We start from the raw sequence: 24,265 nt of genomic DNA on the forward strand, positions 1-24,265 counted from the left end.
GGGCCTAGCGTGGATGTCCTTGACCAAAAAAATAACTCAAACTATTTGTCAAGGCGCCTGCTTTGTGTCTGTTGGTGATGTCATGGTGATAGCACGGTACTGTAAATTCCTCAGACCTGGGCCTCTCTCAGCTATGGATGGCAGACCGGCTGGTTGGCTGACTGACTGACTGGCTGGCTGGCTGACTGGCTGACTGGCTGACTGGCTGGCTACCTGCCTGGTCGTTGGTCGGCCAACGCTGGACCTGGTCGCGAGTCTCCTGGTCCTGTCCTACATCTACAAGTTGAATAATGGATTTTGGTGTTTCAAAACCCATTGACACTGTATGACTATGTTTAGCCTGTGTTCTGCTCCTCTCTCCCACCAACCGTCTCTGGAGGAGGGGATCCCTCTCTGAATTGCTCCTCCCAAGGTTTCTTCAATTTTTTCTCCTGTTGGGAGTTTTTCTGGGAGTTTTTCCTTGTCTCCCTTGAGGGTTTAGGTTGGTTGAGGGGCAGTTCTATGGGCGTATGTGAATACAAATACATTTGATTTGATTCTGACTGGCTGACTGGTTGACTGGCTGACTGGCTAGCTGGCTGACTGGCTCTACTAACTAACTGTCTGGATGGTTACATACATGGGTAAACATAAACCAAAGCCCACATTTCCGTGCTCTGCACTGAGGCGTTTGATTGGTTTAGTTTCTGTGAAGGTAGCTAGAGAACAGTGAAGGACAGATCACAGGTCTTATGGAGCCACAGTGCAGTGGGCACTGTTTCCCTCTCAAAGCAATGCCGTGGTGTGTCACACTGACTGATGAGCACTGATGACTAGTCATTGTTCATTGCTGCACCATTGTGTTGTTGTGTTGTGCACAACAACACAATGTGCATTCACCATTGACCTTCAGGTTGAGTGCGTGCTTCAAATGATCATCCATTGTTCCCAGTGCAAACATGACAGACATTCAAAACCTCAGCGTTAGGAGTCGGAGACTGCTAAACCACCGTTTACTTTCTCAACTTTCTCAGGTACGAAAATGAACGTTCCATTGTCAGATGTGGTTTCAATCCAGGCAACCTACAATAGCTGTGTAACACGGCATGTCAGCTATTCACAAAGTACTGGATCATAGTGAGAAAACAGACAAGAAGTAGACCTTCTTGCAACGAATCTTGAACGGTGATCTGTCCTTCCATCCAATACATTTGACTACTCTGTCATCTGTCCATCTTCTGATGCCATTCTATGATCCTCCATCCTTTCATTCCTTTGTTCTATCATCCATCATTGCTCATCTTCCACCTCTCGGTCAACCCCACTTTGCATCACCACGGGGCAAACGGGAAACTTCAACTTGCCAACTTCCTGCCTCAGCAGTTCTTTAAAAAAGGCTGGCGTTGCACACCAACACACACACACACCCCTACCCTAGCACTAGAAGGCTCATCTCACAGAATACATCCGCATTGGAGTGTAGATGTGATCAGTGGGCCGGGGCTGACAACAGCAACAAGGCGGCGTTGGAATCTGATCCCTCCACAGGAAGCTGGGCAACACACTGAAACCATTTGATTATAGGCTTTGATTATGTCATCAGTATGCACCTGACATTTGTGGCTGGCTTGTTATCGCCCCCACCCGTCTAACAGCCTGTCAGACATGACGACCTCCCTGCGCCCTCAGGTAACCGCACCATTCTCCAGTCAGACTCCCGAGACGGTTTCATTCCCGCTCGTGCATTTGCCTGGGTCAGAGCCAGACGTCTGGAGTGACAGTCTCAACCGGCAAGTCTCAGGGCTACCGTCGTGACAGGGGACTCAGGCTTAACCCCCCCCCCCCCCCCCCAACAATGAGACGATGTCTCCCCTTCGTATTAAATGGGGTGATAGGTTGGTTGTGAAGGAGATGGAGATGAGCTGGGATGAGGAGTGAGACAACCCATAAACTTGGTTTTAGAGCCCTTCTTCACTAAAAGCATGTGTGAGTGTGCGCGTGCGTGTGTTTCTTTGTGTGTGTTTGCATGTGCACATGTTTGCACAGATGCAAGATAAAAAGAGAGACAGAAGGAGTTGAAGAAGGGAGTGAAAATGGAGAGACTTGGAGACTTGAAGATAGAAGAAGGTATGAGGGAGAGGGTGAGAAGAGGAGGAGGAGAGGGGAAGGAAAGGAGGAGAGGGGAAGGAACGAAGCAGAGGTCGATGAGAGTTGGAGGAGAGATAAAGAGAGGGAGAGGTAGAGAAGGGGTGGAGGAGAAGTGGAGAGGGGGAGAGGATGAGGAAAGGTGGAGAGAATGAAAGACGGTAGCAAAACGAGGTCAAGGGTTAGAAGCAGGGGGAGGGAACAGGGAGGAGAGGTGACGTGGCGGAGGGGAGTTCTCTGCGGTGAGAGACCTTCACATCTGGTTTCCATTAAGGCATGCACATCACACAGTAATGAAGAGGACCTCTCACACTCTTCTGGATGGGGGGAGGGCGACGCGCATTCGCACACTCTTAGGGACAATCTCTCTCTGTGTCACACACACACGCATACGCACACGCATACACCATCTCCGTGTTGAGACCACACCACATTTATGTTGATTTCCATCAAGTCGCCTCCATTCAGCGTATTCTCAATTATCGCTTACAAGCTGTTCTTTTCCACATGCATACTTCTAGTACACACAGCACACAGCCACACACACACACAAACACACACTCTCTCCCTTTCTCTCCCTGGCCACAGGAGTGCCCTCTTGTGTTAGTGGGGTCTGGTTTCTAATCAGTGGTGGTCATGGTCAGAGTGCTGTCCCCTCCTGCTCGTCAGCCTCTACAACCAACTTTGGACACACAAGACATTTGCCAAGGACACCGGGGTTGCAGTGATAGTCACATAATTAATGTGTGTGTCTATCCGTGTGTGTCTGCTTATAAATCACTACTGTGATTGAGACTGGATAGCTGAGTGATTTTCACATTAGAAGTGCTCACACACAAACCACCGTACACATACACACGGTATTTGTACCGTGTACACCGTTTTAGTGCTCACACACTAAAACGGTTATGGAAAATGTGGGTGCATGTTTCTAATAAGTGCAGTGGTAGTGGAATGCTGCTGTTATTCCATCCTACTTCAGTTCCACACCTTCAGGGTGACCTCATGTGGTTTCTGATAAGACAGATGTCTTCCTGTCATGCCAGACCAAATCTTACATCATCCATGTACACGAACAGCTGAAGCATCGCACCAAACACACAAGAAACAGGAAGGGACACTTTTTCTCTCTCTCTCTCTCTCTCTCTCTCTCTCTCTCTCTCTCTCTCTCTCTCTCTCTTTCTTGCGCACGCTCCAGGTTTTTCTTTGTTTTAAATGTCTAGTAGTATCTCAATTCTGGCACACAGCCTCGGTGCTTCATTACAAAGTTCTCTTTCATGATGTGGTCGCCAGAATGCTAGTTGTCTGAACATACATCTCCTCTCGAAGGTTTGAATCCCACCTCAACAACAAGCTGTTAATAATGTTGCACTGTCATGGAGTATAGACACCACAAAAGCTTCATCGGTGAGTAAGGATAAGCCTTTATTCATGTTTTGGAGAAAAAAAGACCACATTTCCCAGCAGCCCTGTGTATAGGAATAGACATACTGGTGCAGTTGGGTAGCGGTGCTCTCTTGGGGTTTGTAGTTTATAACAGTCATCACGACAGGGAGTTGAGTATATTAATCCAGAACTGGAGAAGAGGGGGAAGGCTGTATTCGATACCCGCAATGCCGTTAAAGTAGCATACCATCACTATGACAATGGGCTACAAATGCCCACAAAAGTTGTAGTATGCTCACGCAGGTACATAGAAAAATAGCACTGCTAAAAGTTTATAAGCCTCAGGAAATTTCCCAGATATAAAAAAAACTGCTTATTTGTCCACCAACAGATGGAGAATAAGACTTGTGCCTCTGGGATGTGTAGTTCAAATTCATCCAGGGAATAAAAGTCCAAAGTCTGTTTTATCAAACGCCAACACACAAGGATGTGACTACAGTCCCTACAATGCATCTGGGGCTTTGTACAGTCTCAGTGGATGGTGCTTCGAGTGAACAGGCTCATAGGAAAAAGAGTAAATATGGTCTTGGAACCTCAGGAGAGGAAAATAGAATCATATTCCCCCAGAAAAGTTATTGCGATAAACACTGGAAATTAATATAATAATAACAACAACAACAGCACCAACAAGAACAACAATGATAATACTAGCAATCATAACTGGAAATATTAACAAGAATGAAAAAATTACATTTAACTCCAATCTAAATAAACTGTTTACAAATCTGAACTGGTTTTGATAGACCTTTACTCCCATGTTAGCTGGTAGTACACAGTATGACTCGGCAGCAAGATACACAACGGTGCTGCCAAAACAGGCCTACTCGCAAAGCTGTCAGGACAAACCCCTCTCCCGGAAAAAAAGAAATCACAACTTCCGCAATCAATAGTAAGAACTTTTTTTTGTGTTTTTTTTTATATCCCAGACACCTGAGAAATTGACAATACTTCCAATCTGTTTCCTATAAACTACATTTATATATTCAAGTTATGTTTATTACATCTATTTTCACATGTTCAAGCATATATCATATACACACATACAGCTAGTGAGAGAATAGTTTTAATATTCAATAGTACAATTGTATGGTACAGTGTTAGGGCAGCATGGCCTGTTGTAGGGGTAAAGTTTGAGGACACGCGCTTGCGTGGGATGATCTACCAACGATTCCTCTTACAAGTACGATACGTTAAAGAAGAATAAAAGAACAAACGAACGAGAGAAAAATATCTAGGCAGTTGAGTTCTGTGTTGGGTTGTGTGTGGGGGTTAAGGGGATAAACTGGGTCAGCACCATGTAGTCATTTCAGAATCAGAACAATAGAGATAATAATAAGAATCATAATAAGAATCATCATAAGAATCATAGTATTCAAACTGGTGATGAGGCATGCTCATGTTCTGCATACAAGCACGCGGACATGCTGACCACTGCCAAGTTCACCTGGGCCGTCAACTCTGAACCAGTTTCATCTGGTTCCAGAATCCCATCGGTTTGGTGTAGAGAGAAGAACAGAGAGATACAGAGCAGTATGGGCTCATTATGAAATATTGTGTGTCTAACAGTAACAGCGTTTGCGTGTTTGTGTGTGTCTGCGCACGTCTTTGCAGATCATGTCAATTTGCAAATGTGGTCAAAGGTCTTTCCAATTAAATCCGTGGCATGTTTTTCAGTGCGTTAATTTGTGCGCGTATGAGTGTGTTTGTGTGTGTGCCACACATCTACCCGTCTAATGAATGCCTTCCATATTTATTCAACAACATCTGTTCTGATGCAGCTGTTCATGAGATGAATCACCTCACAGTCCTTGTTTCTCCCTTACCCTCTCTTTCTTTATTTCTCTTTTTCTCTCTATCACCCTCCCCAAGAAAACGCACAAATATTTAATTCAAAAAAGGAATCAAAGAGAAAGTAACAAATTAAGTGCTTGAATGAACTCACAACAAAACAAAAACTCTAAACTATACAATTTTAATTAAATCTTTTTCTCATTATATCAACAATAGTTACTAAGATCCTAAGCCTCTGCCATTTTCTAAAACCTGGATACAACCATTATACATTCTGTTTTACCACTTCCCTCTTTCTCAACTGTTTCTAAGTTGAAAATATATCATTTTGCAATAATCCTGTTTAAAACAGCTTCATGGATACCCCATCACTCAGTTAAATCACCCCCCTGCCCACCCACCCCTATATAAAATATACAAAAGATTATTTCCAAAATCAATTCTCTTGCCTCTCTTTGCAAATATAAAAATATACAGATATCCTATGTCAAAATCCTTTTGCTCTCTCATCTCAAACCTTCCTCCTCCTCTTCTTCCTCTTTCTTCCCATTCACTCCTTCTTGCTATGCTGTCTGACCAGTTCAAAAATATACATGTTTTGTCATAGAAAAATTCCACCTCTGTCCACCTCTGGCTTGTCTCCTAGTCTTTAGCTTCAAAACAATGATTTCACTGCCATGTGTGATTTGAACACCTCGTCTGAATTGCCTCGGGCGTACGACCTGCTGTGTACCACCTGATGTAAGTGCTCTCCATCCCCCCGCAGCAGGGGCCCCAGGTGTGACAGAGGCAGTCCATGAGCAAGCCCAAGAAGTGCTACGGTGGTCTGAAAAAAGTGCCAGTGAGCTCTCCATAAAATGGGCTTTTACATCAGATGTCATCCAATGCTTAGGCCCCCCCTACGTAGGCCGTACACCACGCCGCTTCAGCTAAAGTGCTACCAATGTCGGGTTTGCCCTGTACCCCCCAGCCCTCCTTCTTTCACTCCTCCTTCTCCTCTACCACCTCGCCCTCCCTCTCTTGGCTCCTCCTCCTCACAAGTCTCCGTGCCGGCTCTCGTACTTGTTGAGGATGTTGCGACAGCGGCCCAACTCCTTCCTCATGTCGGCCACTTCCTGCCTGAGCGCTGCGTTCTCCCTCTCCAGGAAGGCGGCGCGGACGGAGATCTGGTTCTCCTTCAGGCGCCGCGCGTCTCGGGAGCGCTTGGCCGCCTCGTTGTTCTTATAGCGGCGGCTCCAGTACTTGTCGTCCTATCAGGTATCGTCGCCAGCACGGTATGGTGTGTTGGGGGGTGCGTGGGAAAGAAAGGAGAGGCGAGAAGAGGGCAAGAAGGGTCAGTTTTGTGATAAAGGAGAGGGTGAGAGGAGAGGCAGCAAGGTCCTCATGCAGTTGCATTGCAGACATTATCAACATGTATTTGTAGAAATTCCTATCTCACGTTCTGATGATACAGTAAACTACAAAACAAATGTATCAATATTAAAACACATAGGAAGTTTGCAGTAAAGGTTTTTTTTTAACACAACAAAGGTTTAGCCGACATAGAGACGTTTGAGGCCACGTCTAAAATTCTACAGCATTCCTCTGACCTCAATACCACAACTGCATGCAAGTCTCACTCTTTTCAATTGTCTTCACACCGCTATCCTCATTTACATATGAAGAAGGTAGCTGACTCCAACAACACATATAAGTGTTGGATGTGTATACCTCTATGGTCATCACACATTAAGACCATCAGGCTCAGACGACACTTAGACGCAAAGAACTGTGGGAGTTGTAGTACCTTCTGCTCATCGGGCACCAGCATCTTGCGGGCCTTCTTGATCATGGGCTGGGGCTTGAGCTCCTCGTCGGTGAAGCGGTGCCTCCGAGGGTCGAAGGCCTCCTGGCCAGGGACGCTGGACAGCGCCACATCCGCTGGGTCGGGGTCAAAGTTCACCATGACATCATTTCCGTTGGTGGCAGGGGGGGCAGGGGGGGCAGGGGGCCCGGGGGGGCCGGTGGAGTTGGCTGAGGGGTCTGGGGGAGCTGCCTGTCCGCCTAGGAGAAGACCATGCAACACAACATCATACAATTGTCCGTTTGCTGGACAACTGGGGTTTGCAAAGTGCTTTTCTCAACAGTATGCAAACAACAGAGGTAAAGAGAGATTCACACAGAGGTCAAGAGGATTACAATATATGACGCATCATAACACTGTCCAGCATTATATGTCCTTTTGGCCTGCAGTCTGCAGTGTGGCTGCAGTTACATTGGCTGACCAGCAGGTGGAAGCAAAGGCCACAATCCACCTCCGAGGGCTGGCTTGACTAGCAGCTGGCAGATCTAGGAAAAGCCCAGCAAAACCCAAGGCCTGATAGCCACCATTTTGGACAACAAGTTGGATTTGATCCAAGACCAGGGCTACTGAGCAACCAACCATCACCATCAGATTAATGTAGTCTTGTTTTGCCTTGGCTCGGATGTTCTTAATCCCCCCCCCCCCCCCATGCCCTCTCTCATCACCCTTTATACACGTTCATTCTGCATGCTCCTATTTACAGTAACTGTCTCTAAAAGCATGTGTTTGGAAGCCGTGGAAGCAGGTCTGACATTAAGCAGAATTATAATGCATTTCAAGATAAATCCGTAACAGTGCATGATATCTGCCTTCCATTTCTTTGTACTTCACATTGTCTGGTAGCTGTGTCGACCACGGTCTTATGTTTCAACTCAGAGATACATGTTTATCCTCAGAAGAAGCTCAACCAGAGACCAACAATAACACATTTGGAAACATTTGTTCGTTCATATTGAAGACCAAATCAAAGGTACTCAAAAACGGCCAAAATAGCCCCAGACTCCAAAGAATTAAATAGTTCATATCTTAAGATAAGAAAGCTTTGCAGCGAGGCAGAGTGTGTCTCCTCTACCATGAAGTGTTGTCTCCCAGCCCTGTGGCAGGGTGATGGGATCTCCAGAGCAGAGTCATGTCCTCCTCTGGCCCAGCTAATCTCCCCGCCAGCTGCTCTCCAAACATCCATCTAACCTCCACATGAAGCGTCCAAAATGAGGAATCCATACAGATATGCAGATAGGCGTGTTTCAATTAGAGCCCATGTATTCTGAAGGGATTTTCATTTAAAATGGATGCTTATGTCGTTATTGTATGACACTAAAACAACACTGTGTGTTGCCATGGGCTATTTGTGTTCTGACTGGAAGGAACTTGTAGGAAATGCAAAGTCAAAATAGACTGTAATATAGGAAGTGTGTTACATAGAATAACCTCCCTGCTCTTTAACGTAAACACAGAACAAGTGCCTTTGGATTTTGGCCTCTCTACTCCTTCATTGAAAATATACACTCAATCCTTCCTCCCTCCATGGGACACAGACAGCCCCCCCCCCTCACACACACACACACACACACACAGGCTTATTGAAAATAAACACAGGCAAGCAGAGAACAATCCCCACCCACCCAGCACACACAACACATGCATACACACACAACACATAATACACAACATCTACACATGCCCAGCGGTCCAGTTGTTGACAGGTGACACACCCCAAGAGATCTATCCATTCTTTCATCTATGTTATGTTAACCAGAGCTCTCTCAGGTTATGTCATTATAATGGAGGAGGTGTTGTAGACAACAGCACTCCACACTGATAGGCTGTCTCTTTCGTACCATGGGCTAGATAGTCTCTATACGCTAATTTCTTAGCTACAGGCTACATGACTTATATTCAAGCAATAGGCTTGTCTTTACATCTGACTTTAGTTTTTCTGCTAAGCTATTTGCAGTGCAAGGTTAGGATACTGATCTTTAGAGCTTTCATTCCCTCTTGTTTTCCCTCTGCATGCCTGCTCGGTCTCGCTCCCTCCCCTCCCTTTCTTCCTCCGCCCCTCCCTTCCTCAGTCTCTCTCACTCTCTCTCTCTCTCTTTCGCTCCACTGCTTTCTGCAGTAGCACGTGACAGGGCGACGGCACATGGCCTGAGCGTGTGAGAGCGAGAAGGAGAGAGAGACAGAGTGAGAGAGAGAGGTTGAGGGAGAGAGGGAGAGCGTTTCAAAACATGCACAGAAAACACTCATGCCTGGGTTCTTCCCCTCCAGCCCTCTCGCTCCTTTTTTCTCTCTATCCCTCTCTCTCCCTCTCTCCCTTTCTTTCTCTCTCTCTCTCTCTCTCTCCCTCTCTCCATTTCTCTCTCTCTTTCTCTGCATTTACTGTACTGCAGAGTTAGGGCTCGCTTAACCCTTTCCTTCCCTTTGTGTAACCAAACTCAATCCTAACTATTTGGCCGATACTGTGAGCACATTATTCATTATTTATTTATTTCACTTTTGAACTAGTAAATCTGAGTATGGCCTCCCTACCTTAATAAAGATTATTTTACATTTCTTAGTTGATCATATGTGAATAAATCTGTCCTTAATGTTCATTTACACAGTGTTGGATTATTTCAAATAAGAAGCATAAAGGATTGAAGAGATATCGATTAAGCTATCTGCAAGAGCGTTGCCAAGGCTGTTAGGCAAATGGATGATCTTTGAACCTTGACAGCCAAGTAACCCCTTGTACTATCTAGACTAGAATCCACAAGCCTTTAGACAGGTGCTTCACTAACAACCCTAGTTTTCCATTAATTTGTATTGGAGCACTGTAAAATTGTATTGGCTTGTGTTACTGCAGGTAAAATGTGTTTACAGTTATTTTCCTGATTTTGGCCACCCTCAAACCTGTATAGCTCTCCACTTGAACACGGGCATACACATACACACACAAGTACACACACATACACACGCATAATACTCTCCAACACACAAACACTCCCTTCACAAGCATCCCAGCACACTCCAACCCACCACCACCCTCTTCATCAAACACCCCCACTAACCCTGTAGGCACTCGGGACCTCCCATCATGCTTTGCTGTTGCTGCGGCGGTGGCGGCTGCGGCACATTTTCCAGGCCCAGCAGTGAGGAGGAGGAAGATGAAGAGGAGATTGAAGAGGAGGAGGAGGAGCAGGGAGGCGGGGAGGATGGTGGGCACTGGGAGCTCTGTTTGGGTACGGCTGACTGGGAGCTCTGGGAGGGGATCTGGGCGCTGGCGCTGCTGGGGCCCGTGGGGTGCATCCCCATGCCGTTCTCCGTCAGGAACTCCTCCAGGTCCATGTACTGCAGCTGGAACAGGCCCCCGTCACAGGGAAGGGTGCGCTCCCACAGGAGGGGCCCCAAGAACGCTGACTGGGAGGAGTTGCGTAGGGAACCGGGGCCCCCGGGCATGCCAGGGCCGCCGGTCACCGGTTCCTCTGTGGAGTCCTGGGGTTTATCTTTGTCTATGGTGGTGGGGCACGAAAAAGGGTGAGACAGATGGTTAGACAGACAGATAGACAGACAGAACATACAGACAAACAGACAGGCATCCCGGTAGAAAAACAAAGACAGATTATGGGAAAGTTGCAGATAGACATAAACAAAGACGGGGGTAAGAGATGAGAGAGAGAGAGAGAGAGAGAGAGAGAGAGAGAGAGAGAGAGAGAGAGAGAGAGAGAGAGAGAGAGAGAGAGAGAGAGAGAGAGAGAGAGAGAGAGAGAGAGACAGAAACAGAGACAGAGACAGACGGAGAGAGATGGAGAGAGATGGAGAGAGAGGTCAGTGATGGTACCAAAGTTTTCTTATTCACAGCATAATTATCTGCCTGTCTGCCTCGTTCTCCGTTCTGCTGCACAGTCAAGTCTAACACCGCCATTACAACCCTGATAATGCTGCAGGGGTGGCAGTATGGAGACAGGCTACTGGCTTCTCACATTCACACACACACATACGTACACATTCTGTGAAAGGGGTGAGATTGTGAGCTACCATAATGAGCAAAGGTGGGATGTGATCAAAGAAGGCTGATTTGGTCTGGTGTGTCAACTTGACATGATATGCAGAGGACAGGAATAATGGAAGGCAAGGGGGGGTGGGGGGGAGACCGGAGGTGGGGGGGAGAGTTTGGTTTTCCCAAAAAGTCAGGCTGAGACAGGAGACAGGAGACAGGGATAGAGGGAGGAGGAAGGTTGAGGGAGAAGGGTGATAGAGGGAGGAGGAAGGTTGAGGGAGAAGGGTGATAGAGGGAGCCAGGGGAAATGAAAAGAGTGTAAGGAGAAGAGAGGACAGAGAGGAGAGAGAGGAGAGAGGATAGGGAGGAAAGGAGGATGGGGAGAGGAAATGCATCAAATAAAGAGTGTAAAGAGGTGAGAAAAAATACAAATTAATGCAAACAAGACAGGTGATGTGTCATGAGACAGAATGAGAGGATAGAGGTGAAACGACAGATGAGAAGACAGGGAAATGTTAATTATAAGTGAAAGCACAAATAAGAGGATAAGAGAGAATGTGAGAGAAGAGCAAATGAAGTGATAGAGAACAGAGGGAAGGTTGCTAGATGTGAGAGAGAATTGAGAGAAAGAGAGAAAGATAGAGAATGGGGGGGGGGGGGAGACAGTAGAGAAAGGCGCTAAAAGAGTGGGTGTATATGCAGGCGTTTAACAAAGCCAGCCAGCAGAGAGACTGGGATGAAGGAGATGAAGATTCATCTTCCTGGTAAAAGCATCGAAGCCACAGGCAAAACCGATAGACTTCTGCTGCCAAAAACTGCAACACAACCCAGAGCTTCATCTTTAAAGTCTTAAAACATCTCATATGATCCGAAATGTACAGGGGAATGCGTGCTGGGGTGGTGGCAGAGATGCTGGTAGGCCCTTTGGTACGCCGACTCCATGGAGAGACTGTCAGTCCTGGTCATCATCAGCCCCCACACAAAGACCAGAGAAGACACTGCAGTGGCTTGCTTTGGACACTAGGTGGGAGCATTTAGTCAGAGTCATATTTTTCGAGTGCTGTGGACAGCAGCTGACATGGCTGGAGTCCCCTTCAGAGGCCCCTGGGTTAATATTTCACCCACTGGGTGTGAAAGAAAATGTTGTGGATCTAGACACTGTTCTTACAACAGATTAATGTAATACATGCAATAGAGATGTACATGAGTTGAGTGAGTGTCTACTAAAAGGATTGTTGACAATTGCCTTGATAAGTGGTCTATTAATATGAGTATTGCAAATTCATTCATCAGGGTTATTCAAATGTTTTAAATCCAGCACAATCATAAAGGCTTCATTAATGAGTGTTTGGAGCATGAAACACATAAAATAATAAAGCAGTTGAACTCAAACAAACAAGTCACTGCATCTGAGTCTGTGTGTGTGTTACTGTGTGACTGTGTAAATCTGTAAGTCTGTATAAGAGTTTGTGTGTGAGGGGAGGCACAAAATATGCAAATAAGCAAGCACTACACACACATGCACACACATACATAACGCTGAGGCCCACAAAAACAAACTACAAACAAACTGCACACCTTACCTTTCATTTCGCAAGAGTCTTTTCCTCGCTGGTCAGCTTTGATTGGGATCTGCAGCAGCGATTTGAGGCTGGCCATTGAGTTCAAGTGCCCACCAGTGGAAGCCGTGCCCCCTGGGTTACCAGTCCCAAACTGCGGGCTGGCCCCGGCCAGAAGGTCCGGTGGTAAAAGCTGGGTGAGTGGCCTAGACATCAATGAACGGCCGTGGATTCCCGAAGTGAAACAACTTCTTTGCTCCAATCAATCCACAAATGATTGACAGGCCGTCAGATTATATTCAACAATGAGGCGACGGGTGAAAATAAAATAAGAAAACCAAAAGTTGAAAAGACTGCTGAAATGATTCCACTCCTCTTATCCATCAAAGGTCCCATGGGGAAAATAAAAATCATGTCCTCCAATACATCATGTCCAGTTCAACATCTTTAAATATGCAATTGGCCCTTTAAGAAAATGTTATCAACTCTCAATTTTTTTTTTTTTTTACAAATTTAGACCAATCTGTGCAGCTTCTTATTTGGCATTAAAAACGATGTTGTCCGTTTATTTGTGGTAAACTGTCATCGCATAGATGTGTCTCTCCTCTTGCACAGGACAAAACTGTTCCCCGAAAAATGTTAAGACATGAAAATGACGGGTGTTCATGTGGTAAAGGGGATTATCTAGATGTAGCCTATACCGGCTCGAATATAATCGACTGAGGTGCACTGAAAAGTCCCTAAAGAAATCCAATAACCGACAGCTTCGACAATAAATACAGTTGAAAATAATTATTATACGAAAAAATAGGCTTCGTCAAAGAATATCCAACAATATGAGACTCAGGCAGATTGATGGCTGTTGTTTTCCTTTTCCACTTTGTTGCTCTCTCTCTCTCTCTCTCTCTCTTTTTTTCTCTCTCTCTCTCTCTGTTTCTCCCCTCTCTCTCTCTCTCTCTCTCTCTCTCTCTCTGTCTCTCTCTCGTTATTTTTTGTTCACCTTCGCTCTCTCCCTCTCCCTTTCTCCCCCACTCTCTATGCTTCCAGCGACGAAACGCTTGATGGAGCGGCGGCGAGAGTCAGCTGTAACGAACACGGGCCGCTATCGTGACGTCACATCTCACGGGGAAAGGCGCTAGGGGGCGTGGTTGTTACATATTCATGATCCACACCTCCTATGTCCCGCCTTAAAATAGCGAATAAGCCCCTCCCCTGCCTTTTCCAACCAATAACAGATGGTGAGTGGTTCATTGAAACGAAACAACGCCCGACTACATACATTCAGTTCTCCATTATTCAACAGTCCTTTCGGTGTAAGGACACGTGGTCCCACGCTGTCAGTCCTAATACTAAGCAAGTGAAAGAATTATAGTGTAAAATATGCATGTTTGAGGGAGGATCAATACGAAGCCTAATGCTCAGCGAGCTTAGAGCCTATACATGCACGCTCCACACAGTTTCGTAGCCTAACTGGTTACATACCAGGAGAAAACTAAAACAGAACGTAGCCTATTAGTTTTGTTATTTTAACTTATAAAGAATAATAATTTATTTTATATTCAGGACATGCAACATTGAACGTAGTATTTTTTTTTTTTACCCCCCCAAAAATACGTTTTTGTGCTTAAATATCTCCTTATACCCCTCCAGTTTGTTCCTTGCATTCTAGCTGTTTAAGCACATGGACCTGGCACGCGGGAGTGCAGCCTACCGGCGGCTTTGCCTCAAAACGATTGGTCCAAAGTAGGTCAATCTCTGCCTTTCTCGGGACGCTATTGGACAAATCTAGGTCAGTTGCTCCTCCCAGTGTTCCTTTTTCTATGGCCGCGTGAGGCAGTGTGGAAGTAAAACAACAGCAGTCAGACTCAGGAAGATTTTGTTTGGATTACAGCAGACACATACTGAGATTTTCGTTTGGAGCTACTAAAAAGACTTCTTAGGGAAAATACAGTATACCCAACACTGCAATACTACCAATTCCACTACACCAATAATTGCATTCCTTTTTACTGAACAATACAAATAAAATAAACAATATATGTCATATTGCATTTCAGTGGTAATATTAGCAACCCACTGCTAGGCAACATTAAGGCAATCTGCTTCTCTTGTAACCAATTGGTTTGAAAAAAGAAATTTAAAAATAATTAGTAATTTGAAACAACTTCAATAACCAAATGAAAATGTAGATGTTGCAGATCTAAATGAGCAAACAAAAAGCCTGAATAATTAATTTATGGCTGATTAATGAAGTGAAAACATACTCTCTGAAGGTTTTACTAGCCTACAACGATCTCAATTACCTTTATTTCTCAGCGTCCCTTGTCTGTGTGGGCAGCCATGATCAAATAAGAGGGGCTATGGGGCCATCTATTGGCCATTAAGCAGTACTGTACTACAGTTGTCTTACAATAATAATGCATTTTATTAGGGGGACGCCTTTCAGAACACTCAAGGACATCTTAAAGGAAGTTAGCCAGCAGAGGTTAAAAAAAACTAGTCTAAAATCAGGGGCCAGATCAAACTAATAAACTGGGAAAAAGAAGAAAGGCTAGAGGTTATAGGCAGTAAGGAATACATGTCTTGAGGAGTGTGGTGAATGAGGTGGCTGGTTGGCTGTGTCGGCCTGTCGTATGTGAGGGGGGAGTGCATTCCAGAGTCTGGGTGCAGAGCAGATAAAAGTACGGCCTCCCATGGTGGGCTGGAAAAATGGGGGGTGTCTAAATAGACCCCAGCAGAGGAGCGTAGTGGGATGTCAGAGGTAGGTGGGTATTACACAGATTACACTTACATAGACATTGTCCTGAATTGATGTCTTTATAGCAAAATTATTCAAATAATCAAATTACAGACATTTTAACCGTAGTCTACAGTCCCAAAAAACAGAACCACAATCCACAGGAACATAAAACAAATCCACATTTCTAACCACGAGCAAGTATAATCAAAAGCTAACTAGTAAATACAGAATACAAGAAGGTGCAGAGTTTTCCAACACAGCAGCGGGTTTATGCCTCCAGGTCTTTTCTCTTCAGCTTCTAATTGAGTGTGGCACAGCGAAGGGCATGTGCCAAGACATGTGAGCAGCGAACAGTGTGTCTCGGTCAGGGCAGTAGAACCCGGGAGACCAGGTGTGAGCAGCACCAGGTTGTTATACAGTCAACAGAGGACATTAAACAGTAAAGGCCTGTGTGAAGACAAACATGATCATATAAGAAACGGTCATTGACCACAAAGTGCAGAACTCAATAACGGCTTTCAGATGACAGAAAATAAATATTGAATCCTATTCAAAATGACTACCACTGAGGTAACAATGACAACAAAACGACTACAGAACCTTTTAGATTTTTATTTGATTTGAGGGTTTCAACAACTCACTTTAGGCAAAGAAAAGGATAGTAATTTAGTAATAATATTACATGATTTTAGTTTACTGAAAGGAAAACACTGAAGGACAGGACCTAAGTAATGAACTAAGTGTACACACTTTTGTTACAAAATTGGGCTTAACTGTGGGGACACAGGGCTTGGTAAACGGGGAGGAAGGAAACAATCACATCAATACACATACTTGTCCCGTTGTTTTACAAAGATAGTCCCATCTCATTCCCACCCACCCATACAATAGCAACAATGATAAAAGAAATTATACTTGGGAGTAAAAAACAGCAAATAATCAATATATAATAAAATATAATACGAATTGTACAGTACACTCCCCTTGTTCCCACAATTCATGACTTTCCTGACAATTTAAAAACTTTTTTTTTTTTTTTATTCCCCTCCCCCCCAGTCCCGATATTTTTCTTATCCCCCAGAACTGTGTACTGGGAAATGACTCTTGATTCCTCTTCAACATTTTACTGCAGGACAGTTAAACTTCTGTCTGACTAGTTGTGTCCAATAACATTAACTATTGATTAGTGATTAATCAAAGACCTAAGTCATATGACTACTGATGTATTTATATCAGTTGAAACGGCATCTTACACTGACTTGTCAGGACCTTTTCAGCTTACCGACATTTTCAGTTTCAGGACAAAATGTCTTGAGTATAAAATAAGTATCCACTGGGAACAAAGAAACACACATTGTACAGAACAAGAGACAAAGACTATACTGTTTAACTGTGAATAATGAGAAAACATAATTGGAAAAACATAGGTACTTATGGTACCCCACTCCTACAAATATGCATCCAGAATTCCAGCGCAAACACAGCTAACAGAAAAAAGGGTATACTGTGATAGAATGCATTTAAGACAGGTGCTACTCAAACAGTCACATGATCTAAAATACTTTCCCCTTTGGGGAAGTCAGAACAGAGATGGAGGGTGCTTTTTGATATGGGCCTTTAGAAGTCCATGCTAACTCTCAGACACACCTCTGCTTTAGTCGGGGATTGTAAGGATGAAGTGGGGATATCCTGGTAGTTACACTAAACCTTAACCCCCACCCTGAATCTTTCAAACTCGCTAGCACTTGTTTGCTGGATAAAAAAAAAAAAAAAAATGAAAAGAAAATCAGTGGCTGTATTCAGTCACAACTGTTGTTCTTTCAGGATGAATAAGCTGAGGCTGTACAGGCTGAGGTTCCACAGGTGTGACGGGCAGATCACACTCTTGCTTCAGAACCCCCATCTCTTTAGGGGGAGACTTCATCCTCAAGCTCCAGTTGCCGCTGCCTCCCCCGGTCACCCCTCGGCAGGACACCCGGTGCCTCTCCAGCAGGGTCCCATTCCAGAAGCAGTGGCGGCACTTGCGGCAGGCAAACGAGCCCTTGGCCAGGTGATGGCCTCTGTGTTTCAGGGCTCTCCTCAGCGTGCGTGAGCGCTTCCCACAGACGGGGCACTTCAGGCGCGCTTCGTGGCCCGCATTAATGGGCGGGTGCCTAATGGCGTGGTGGATCAGGACGGAGGCCTGCCTAGCATATGTGGTGCTGGGGCAGATGGGACAGGGGAAGCGCTTGATGGGCGTTTCCATGGAGGTCAGCCCGGACACTCTCACCGCACCTCCTTGCCACGCCTTCACATTCATCCCTCCTCCTTTGATCCTCAGCTGGGCCAGCAGCTTCTTCCTTGCCAGCTGCTGCTGCATCCTGCCCCTCTTTCTCCTCATGATCATCAGCTTCCTCTTGGTCTCTTTGCTCAGGGGCACACCCACCAGCTGGCCCCCCCTCATGATACTGTGGATCTCAACACGTCTTTTCTTCTTCATTTTTCTTAAGCCACGGTGGGGGTGGTAGTTTTGCGACCGGTACTGAAAAGGGTGGTGCTGTCCCTGGGTGCTGGGGTGGATCACATTGGAGCCTGAAGGATAGGTGACGTTGGAGCCTGAGGAGTGGGCTCCGGACTCATAGTAGAGGGGGGAGTATGCAGCTGACTGGTGGGACTGGCTCCCCCCTTGACGGGCCCCACCCGACGGGTTTCCCTGCGCGGACCGACCAAGACCGTGCTGGGACATCCTGTGCCTGGACAAACTGTTGGAGTAAGCAAATGCCTTGCCACACACTTCGCATCTGAAGGTCTTTTCCCCTCCCCCGCCCCCTCCGTGAACTGTCTGTTGGTGGGCCGTCAGGTGGAAGTGGTGGCGGAAGGACTTCCAGCACACAGTGCAGGTGTAGAGCCTCTGACCTGGCTGGGTGGAGCCGGACCCTTGGGCCTTATCTTGAGAGTAGGGGTAGTAGGACTCGGAGTTGGACTGATTACCACCCTGACTGATGGCTCCGACTTTGCTAACTTTTGTCCCGTTACCGTCAATCTCCCCTTTCCTGTGGAGTTTACCATGCCTCACCAGGCTCTGTGCGTAAGCAAACTCCTTCCCACACAAGTTGCATTTGTAGTTCTTCTGCCCAGAGTGGACCGTCAGATGCTTGGTGAGGTGGAAGGCTTCCCTGAAGGTTTTTCCACAGACGTCGCAAGCGTGGGGCTTTTCCCCGGTGTGGACGCGGTCATGGCGCCGCAAGGTCTCACCTCTCCTGAACCGCTTACCGCACACATTACACACATGTGGTCGCTCCGAGCCGTCCCCACGAGGCCCCGGACTTCTCCTCCGTCTCACGATAGTTCCCGGGTCTCTCTTCTGGCGAGGCTTACGAGGACGTTTAAGTTTGGCGTTTGGGTGGCTGGGGTGGGTCAAAGGCATAGTGGAGCCGCTGCCGGCTCGGTAGCTTTTGTCCATCTCGGACGTGGACGACGGCCCGCCGGGGGACACCCCCATGTTCCCGAAGCCGAGGCCTCCCAGCAAACCTCCGATGATGTCTCTCCGCTCCTCCCCTCGGCTCTCACCGGTGTTGATGTCACAGGAGGCGGCTGCTGCTGCGGCGATAGCCGACATGGCACTGCTAGTGACCTCATCCTCTGAGTCGTCCAATAGGGATGAAAGGGGGAGGTGTGGCTGTTGGTGGTGGTGGTGCTGCTGTTGTTGTTGCTGCTGCTGCTGCTGACTCTGGGGGTGAGGGTGGAGAGTCGGCGCCAACGGAGCCTTTCTCAGGGTCTGGCTGCCCATCCCGTTGCCAAGGGAGCTCTCTCCCGGGTAGAGAGAAGACGGGTTGGTCTGTTGTCGTCTGTAGTCGTCCACACTGTAGGAAGGCTGGTAGCGGTTCCTGGAGTAATCAGAGCTGTACTTGGCTTCACCCCCGTCTCCAGACCCGCTGCTACCTGCCACCATCCCGGACTTGCTCCCTCCAGGGTTGGAGGAGGTGTCACTGCCAGTGCTGCTCCGGTTCTTCTGGGATCTGGGGGGCTTGCCGCACGTACCAGACGCAGCGTGGTTAAGCAGGGAGGTGCTCTCTCGGAAGCAGCGTCCACAAGCAGGGCAGCGGAATGGCTTCTCATCGTGGATCTTCTCGTGTCTGGTCAGGGACTCGCGGCGGTTGAAAGACCTCTGACAGATGCTGCAGGCAAACGGACGAGTTCCAGAGTGGATGACGCCATGCTGGAGGAGGTGGCCTCTCTTCTTGAATCCCTTGCCACACTCGGAGCAGCAGAAGGTTCTATCTGGGCTAGGGGACCTGGGGGACTTGCCAGAGCCACTGCTCATAGGGCCATCAGAGGACAGACCGTGGCTGCGGAGGTGGCGGCGGAGGCTGGAGAGGTGGGTGAAGGTCTTGCCACATTCGCCGCAGTGGTAGAGTGGTTCCGGTTCGGGCTGGCTAGAACCAGATGCCATGGGGTTGAGATTCTCGGATTTGGGGAGCTGTGAACCGTTGGCTACCAACACGGAGGTGGAGGAGGAAGAGGGAGCTGAGGAAGAGGAGGAAGAGACAGTTGAGGAGGGTTGTGTGGACGAGGAGAGGAGAGATGAATGCTCATTACCAATGCCGGATATGCCAACACTTCCAGATCCTCCTCCTACCAGGCCTGAGGATGTATTCTGACTGTGCCCACTAGAGCTGCTGTGGCAGTTGCTAACACTGCTACTGCTATGACTGCCGCTATCTGACTTTCTTTGAGGGAGGTAGCCAGCCATAGCCTTCTTTCTCCTGCTGCCACCGCTTCCCCCTCCTCCACTTCCACTAGACCCAGACCCACTGTCTCCTTTCCCCTCGTCTTTTGAGAGTGATAGATGAAGAGGTAGAGGTAGAGGCAGGCCACCAGCCTCCTGCTGCATCAATGAAGCTATCTGATTGGAAGAGAGGACCGGGATGCCCTGGAAGTCAAAGCCACCAAGGGGTGCTGGCTGGGGGGCAGGGTGGAGGGGATGGTGGGGGTGAGGATGACTGTGGGGGTGAGACAAGGCATGGGGGGGCAGCTGCTGTTGCTGCTGCTGGGGCTGGGGGGTGGGATGGCCATGGCTGTGGGAGGAGTGAAGCGCTGGAGGTGGAGCAAGGGCAGAGTTGGAGTCACTCGCCCCTTGGCCCAATCCCAGGCCAAGATGGTTATGAGTCCCCTGTTGAACCAGGAACTGCTCCAGGCTGCTATTGGTCGGGACCCCGGACAGGAAGTACTGATTGGCCGCGAGCATGCAACTGAACTGCTGATGCAGGCTACGTGGGTCTGATTGTGGACCAACAAGAGGTTGGCCCAGGGAGGTCACAGCACTGCTGCCAGAAGGGTTGTTGGAAGCAGATGTAGAGGGAGAAGGGGAGGTCGAGGAGGGACCAGACGAGGGCTGGGGAACAGAGAGACCAGGGTGTAACGGAGGTGGAGGGGGAGCAGATGTGACCACCCCTCCTATAACACCTGCACCCCCTCCACTACTACTGCCCCCAAAGTCAAAGCGCCCCATCCCAGAATGCAGCTGCTCCTGCGCCAGCGCCGCCTCGGCCGGGTGGAAAGGCCGCAGGAACTGGGGGTATCCTGCCGACGAGCTCCCGCTGCTGCTGCTCATCTTGCTGGACTTACGCGAGCTGTGCGACGACGACGAGGACTGAGACTGGTGGGATATGGGCGGGGGAGGGGCGCTCATTTTGGCAAAGATGGAGGAGGAGTCGGCGAAGGAGGAGCCTCGGGAGGACAAGCCCAGCCCCGAAAGGAGGCTCCCCGAGGGCTCGCCGGGTTGCTGATGCTGCTGCTGGAGCTGCTGGAGCTGCTGCTGGTGCTGGACTTGCTGTTGATGTTGGAGCTGCCTCTCTAATCCAAGGCCTTTGAACTGATGGGCTTGGTGTCCACTAAGCATCTCTAGAATGTCCATGGGGTACTTGCTAAACTGGAACATCTCCCACACACTGATGGGAGGCTGTCCCAGGGCAACTCCCCTTGTTGTTGAAATCAACAACAGTTATTCCCACCCACCTAATAACTGAGCTCAGCGCTGCAGAGTTGGCCTACACTCTAGTGCTCTTTGAAGCCCTTGACTCCAAACTTTGAATTAACAACTCTTATCACTATGAACTTTTTTTAAATTCTCTCTCACACATGAATGCTTACTGCTTACACACTCTCCAGGCAAATGTGGATTAGGCAAATATGGAGGGCACCAAGGTGAAGACTTGCTAGTTTTCTATGTTTGCTTGTTGCTAAATTAGAAATAATTCTTACGGTGTGTGCATGCCTATGACGTGTAAAAATAAAAAAGAAGAAATCAATGTCTAACATATAAAAGGTTGAGTCTGTAGTGTTTTGAAGTCCTTCTTGCAGAGGAGCAGTGGTTCCAGGTCCAATTATACTCCTCAGAAGGTGTCAGTGTTCATTGACTGGGCACATGAGGCAAACTGTTATTTCTATCTGTCAGCCTCCTGATGCCACCTACTCAGAACCTGGGGAGAGAAGGAGTGAGCGGAGAGAGAGAAAGGAAAGATGAGAAAATAGTCAACCATGATGAAAAATAACACCATCTTCTACTTTTGCAGACATTCCACATACAATTCAGTTCTGTGCAACTGTGTCTGTTTTGGTATGTAAAACAAATTATGCAAAGGACTGTCAGGGCATGTATGCATGCTTAAATTATAGAGATTTATGCAAAGGGTAATGTACATTTGGCACTGATAAGAGGATGAACAGTATTTCTTCTTGCATGCCAATGAAAACAAAAGTTAAAAGCAATACAAAAAGGCTTGAAATGGTCTACATGAAGTAACGTCAAAAATGCAATTACATGCATTTGGTGAAATTGATGGTGAATGATTGATCATTTTATGATGGAATTTTATGTCAAGTGATTTATTTAAGTAGTACATGATTATATCCGTCATAATAACTACTACCATTTAACTACTTTATTATTTTGTCGCTACAGCTCCTACTTCGTTTGCATCTGCAACAGTTTATAGAGACAAACAAATACACCCCTAGCCCTTTCAAAAACAATAAAAACACAAAACGGATGCTTAGTCACCAATTATCAATGTATACATTGATGATAATATCGCCTGAGTGTATTAAGATTTCATTGCAAAACGTTTAGGAAAAATTTTTATGACCTAGGTAATTAAGTTTTGATTAGGATCTTACCAAAACAAGCTACAGGTTTGTAGCGCTGCTTGTTCGACCGTAGGTTTTAAAAAGGAACAGAGAGGGAGGAGTGGGGTAGACTTCCATCAATCACCTTCGGGTTATCTTTTTAGCTAGTAGTTGAGAGAAAATAGCCAGTATTAAAATGCCATGTCTGCAAGGCGCACAGCTCGCCACCCTAATCACACAGGCGCTACATCATACAAATTGCAAAGCTGTTAGAACGTACAACCAAAAATACGATTTAGGTTGAAGAGAAAGTATGAATCTTAATTACACTAAAGCCACCATTGAAAACCATGTAAAAAGCTTGATATCAAGCGTAGTCAATGTACTCTAGCTTGTCTTGGTTTCTGCTAGTGCTGCTAGCTAGCCTAATAGCTAGACTAGAGCTACCGCTAGCTAGCTTACGTTAGCTAACAAACAAGCTAGCTGTAGCTAGCTAACGAATTCGCTTGAAAATACGTATTTACCTCAGAGCATCAGTCGGCTAGGCAATCATGGAGAAACACAAAAGCAAAACGCAGAACAAAGACGTGTTGAAAATGCCGTCTTGTAAACAACGGCTTTCTATTTCATGTCAGCGGGCCATTTTTCTTCATCCCTGGAAAAATACTTTCAAAGGCCTCCCTCTCCATCGGCCCGGGAGGGCTGTTTTCGACTCCCTAACAAAAACTATTTCCGCTGTGTTAGGTTGCTATTATATCTAAATCCATGGTCCGAAGCTAGACATTTAATGCTTTCATCGTTTACTTTTCGAATTCAACGAAGGCGGCCTTTCTTATAATTTTTTCGTTCTTTTTCATCGGCCAAATATTTTCCGCCCCGTGTCAATTTTAGGTGTCCCCGTCGGTAGACGACGGCTGCGAAGCTCGCTTAAAATGGTAGTTTCCGTTGTGAATTCTGCTTCCGGGTAGGGTTCCAGGTCAAACTGTCCGACAAACAGACTCGATGTTTGTACTTATCCTTACAATTTTTATTAAAATGAAGTGTTACAGTGCAGCACTGAGAGTGCCTGTGAGTATTAACATTGTAATGTGTGCTGGCTGGCTGTGTGTGTGTGTGCGTGCGCCCGGCGCGCGTGTGTGTGTGTGACAGAGAGAGAGAAAGCGCTAGTTGCCTCCCATGAGTATGTTTTAACTTTTGTTAAAAGTTGATTGAGTATGATTTATCAGTCACAAACATTCTCTATCTGTCGCAACTCTAACCCTCGTCTGTCTGAAATGTCAGCACTTAATTACTTCTTCGTTGTTGAACTTTTTTTATGCTCCTTTTTGTAAAGTCCCTGATGTTTCACCCTTTTTTATACTGCCATTTAACAATAAACAGGAGTAAACAAATAGACTTGACTAATGTTGTGGGATTTATTTTATTGTTATTATCATTTGAACATTATGATTCTACAAACGCGAGAATTGATCACCAACAATCAAAATAAGGGTTGCACGCTTGTGAGATCTTAATTTCTTGGAAAACAAGACATGGGGAGGAAGGGGTACTGTGTTATGTATTAAATTAGTTTCATTATTATACAATTTTGTTGAGGTATGGCAAGTAACTGGGAAAATACAAACATACACCTCCACTTCCCCAGCCTCCAAAAACACATTTCAGTGAGGTTGACACAC

At 46.6% G+C, this 24,265-nt stretch overlaps 2 protein-coding genes across 3 annotated transcripts in view; both read right to left on the reverse strand.

Annotated features, from left to right (window-relative positions):
* Window positions 1-13,692, reverse strand: part of dbpa (D site albumin promoter binding protein a) — a 133,887-nt gene extending 120,195 nt beyond the window's left edge. Inside the window, exons 1-4 of one of the 2 annotated variants that reach the window (XM_062446192.1) lie at window positions 12,764-13,692; window positions 10,252-10,692; window positions 7,148-7,404; window positions 6,387-6,611 (exon numbers count right to left, since the gene is read on the reverse strand). In XM_062446192.1, coding sequence (XP_062302176.1) covers window positions 6,396-6,611; window positions 7,148-7,404; window positions 10,252-10,692; window positions 12,764-12,953 — 1,104 coding nt within the window. In that variant the 5' untranslated portion in view covers window positions 12,954-13,692 and the 3' untranslated portion in view covers window positions 6,387-6,395. Of the gene's footprint in view, window positions 1-3,528; window positions 6,612-7,147; window positions 7,405-10,251; window positions 10,693-12,763 lie in introns of those variants that run through there. The other variant, XM_062446191.1, reaches the window with a different exon arrangement.
* A 2,383-nt stretch (window positions 13,693-16,075) lies between these two features.
* Window positions 16,076-23,658, reverse strand: znf865 (zinc finger protein 865). Its single transcript, XM_062486447.1, has 3 exons — window positions 23,111-23,658; window positions 22,638-22,750; window positions 16,076-21,940 (listed from the first exon to the last, which is right to left on the reverse strand). The coding sequence occupies exon 3, from the start codon at window positions 21,397-21,399 to the stop codon at window positions 17,266-17,268; it is 4,134 nt and encodes a 1,377-aa protein (XP_062342431.1). The 5' UTR covers window positions 21,400-21,940; window positions 22,638-22,750; window positions 23,111-23,658; the 3' UTR covers window positions 16,076-17,265.
* Window positions 23,659-24,265: the final 607 nt, after the last annotated feature.

The sequence above is a fragment of the Osmerus eperlanus genome, chromosome 20 (assembly GCF_963692335.1).
Source record: "Osmerus eperlanus chromosome 20, fOsmEpe2.1, whole genome shotgun sequence".
NCBI lineage: Eukaryota > Metazoa > Chordata > Actinopteri > Osmeriformes > Osmeridae > Osmerus > Osmerus eperlanus.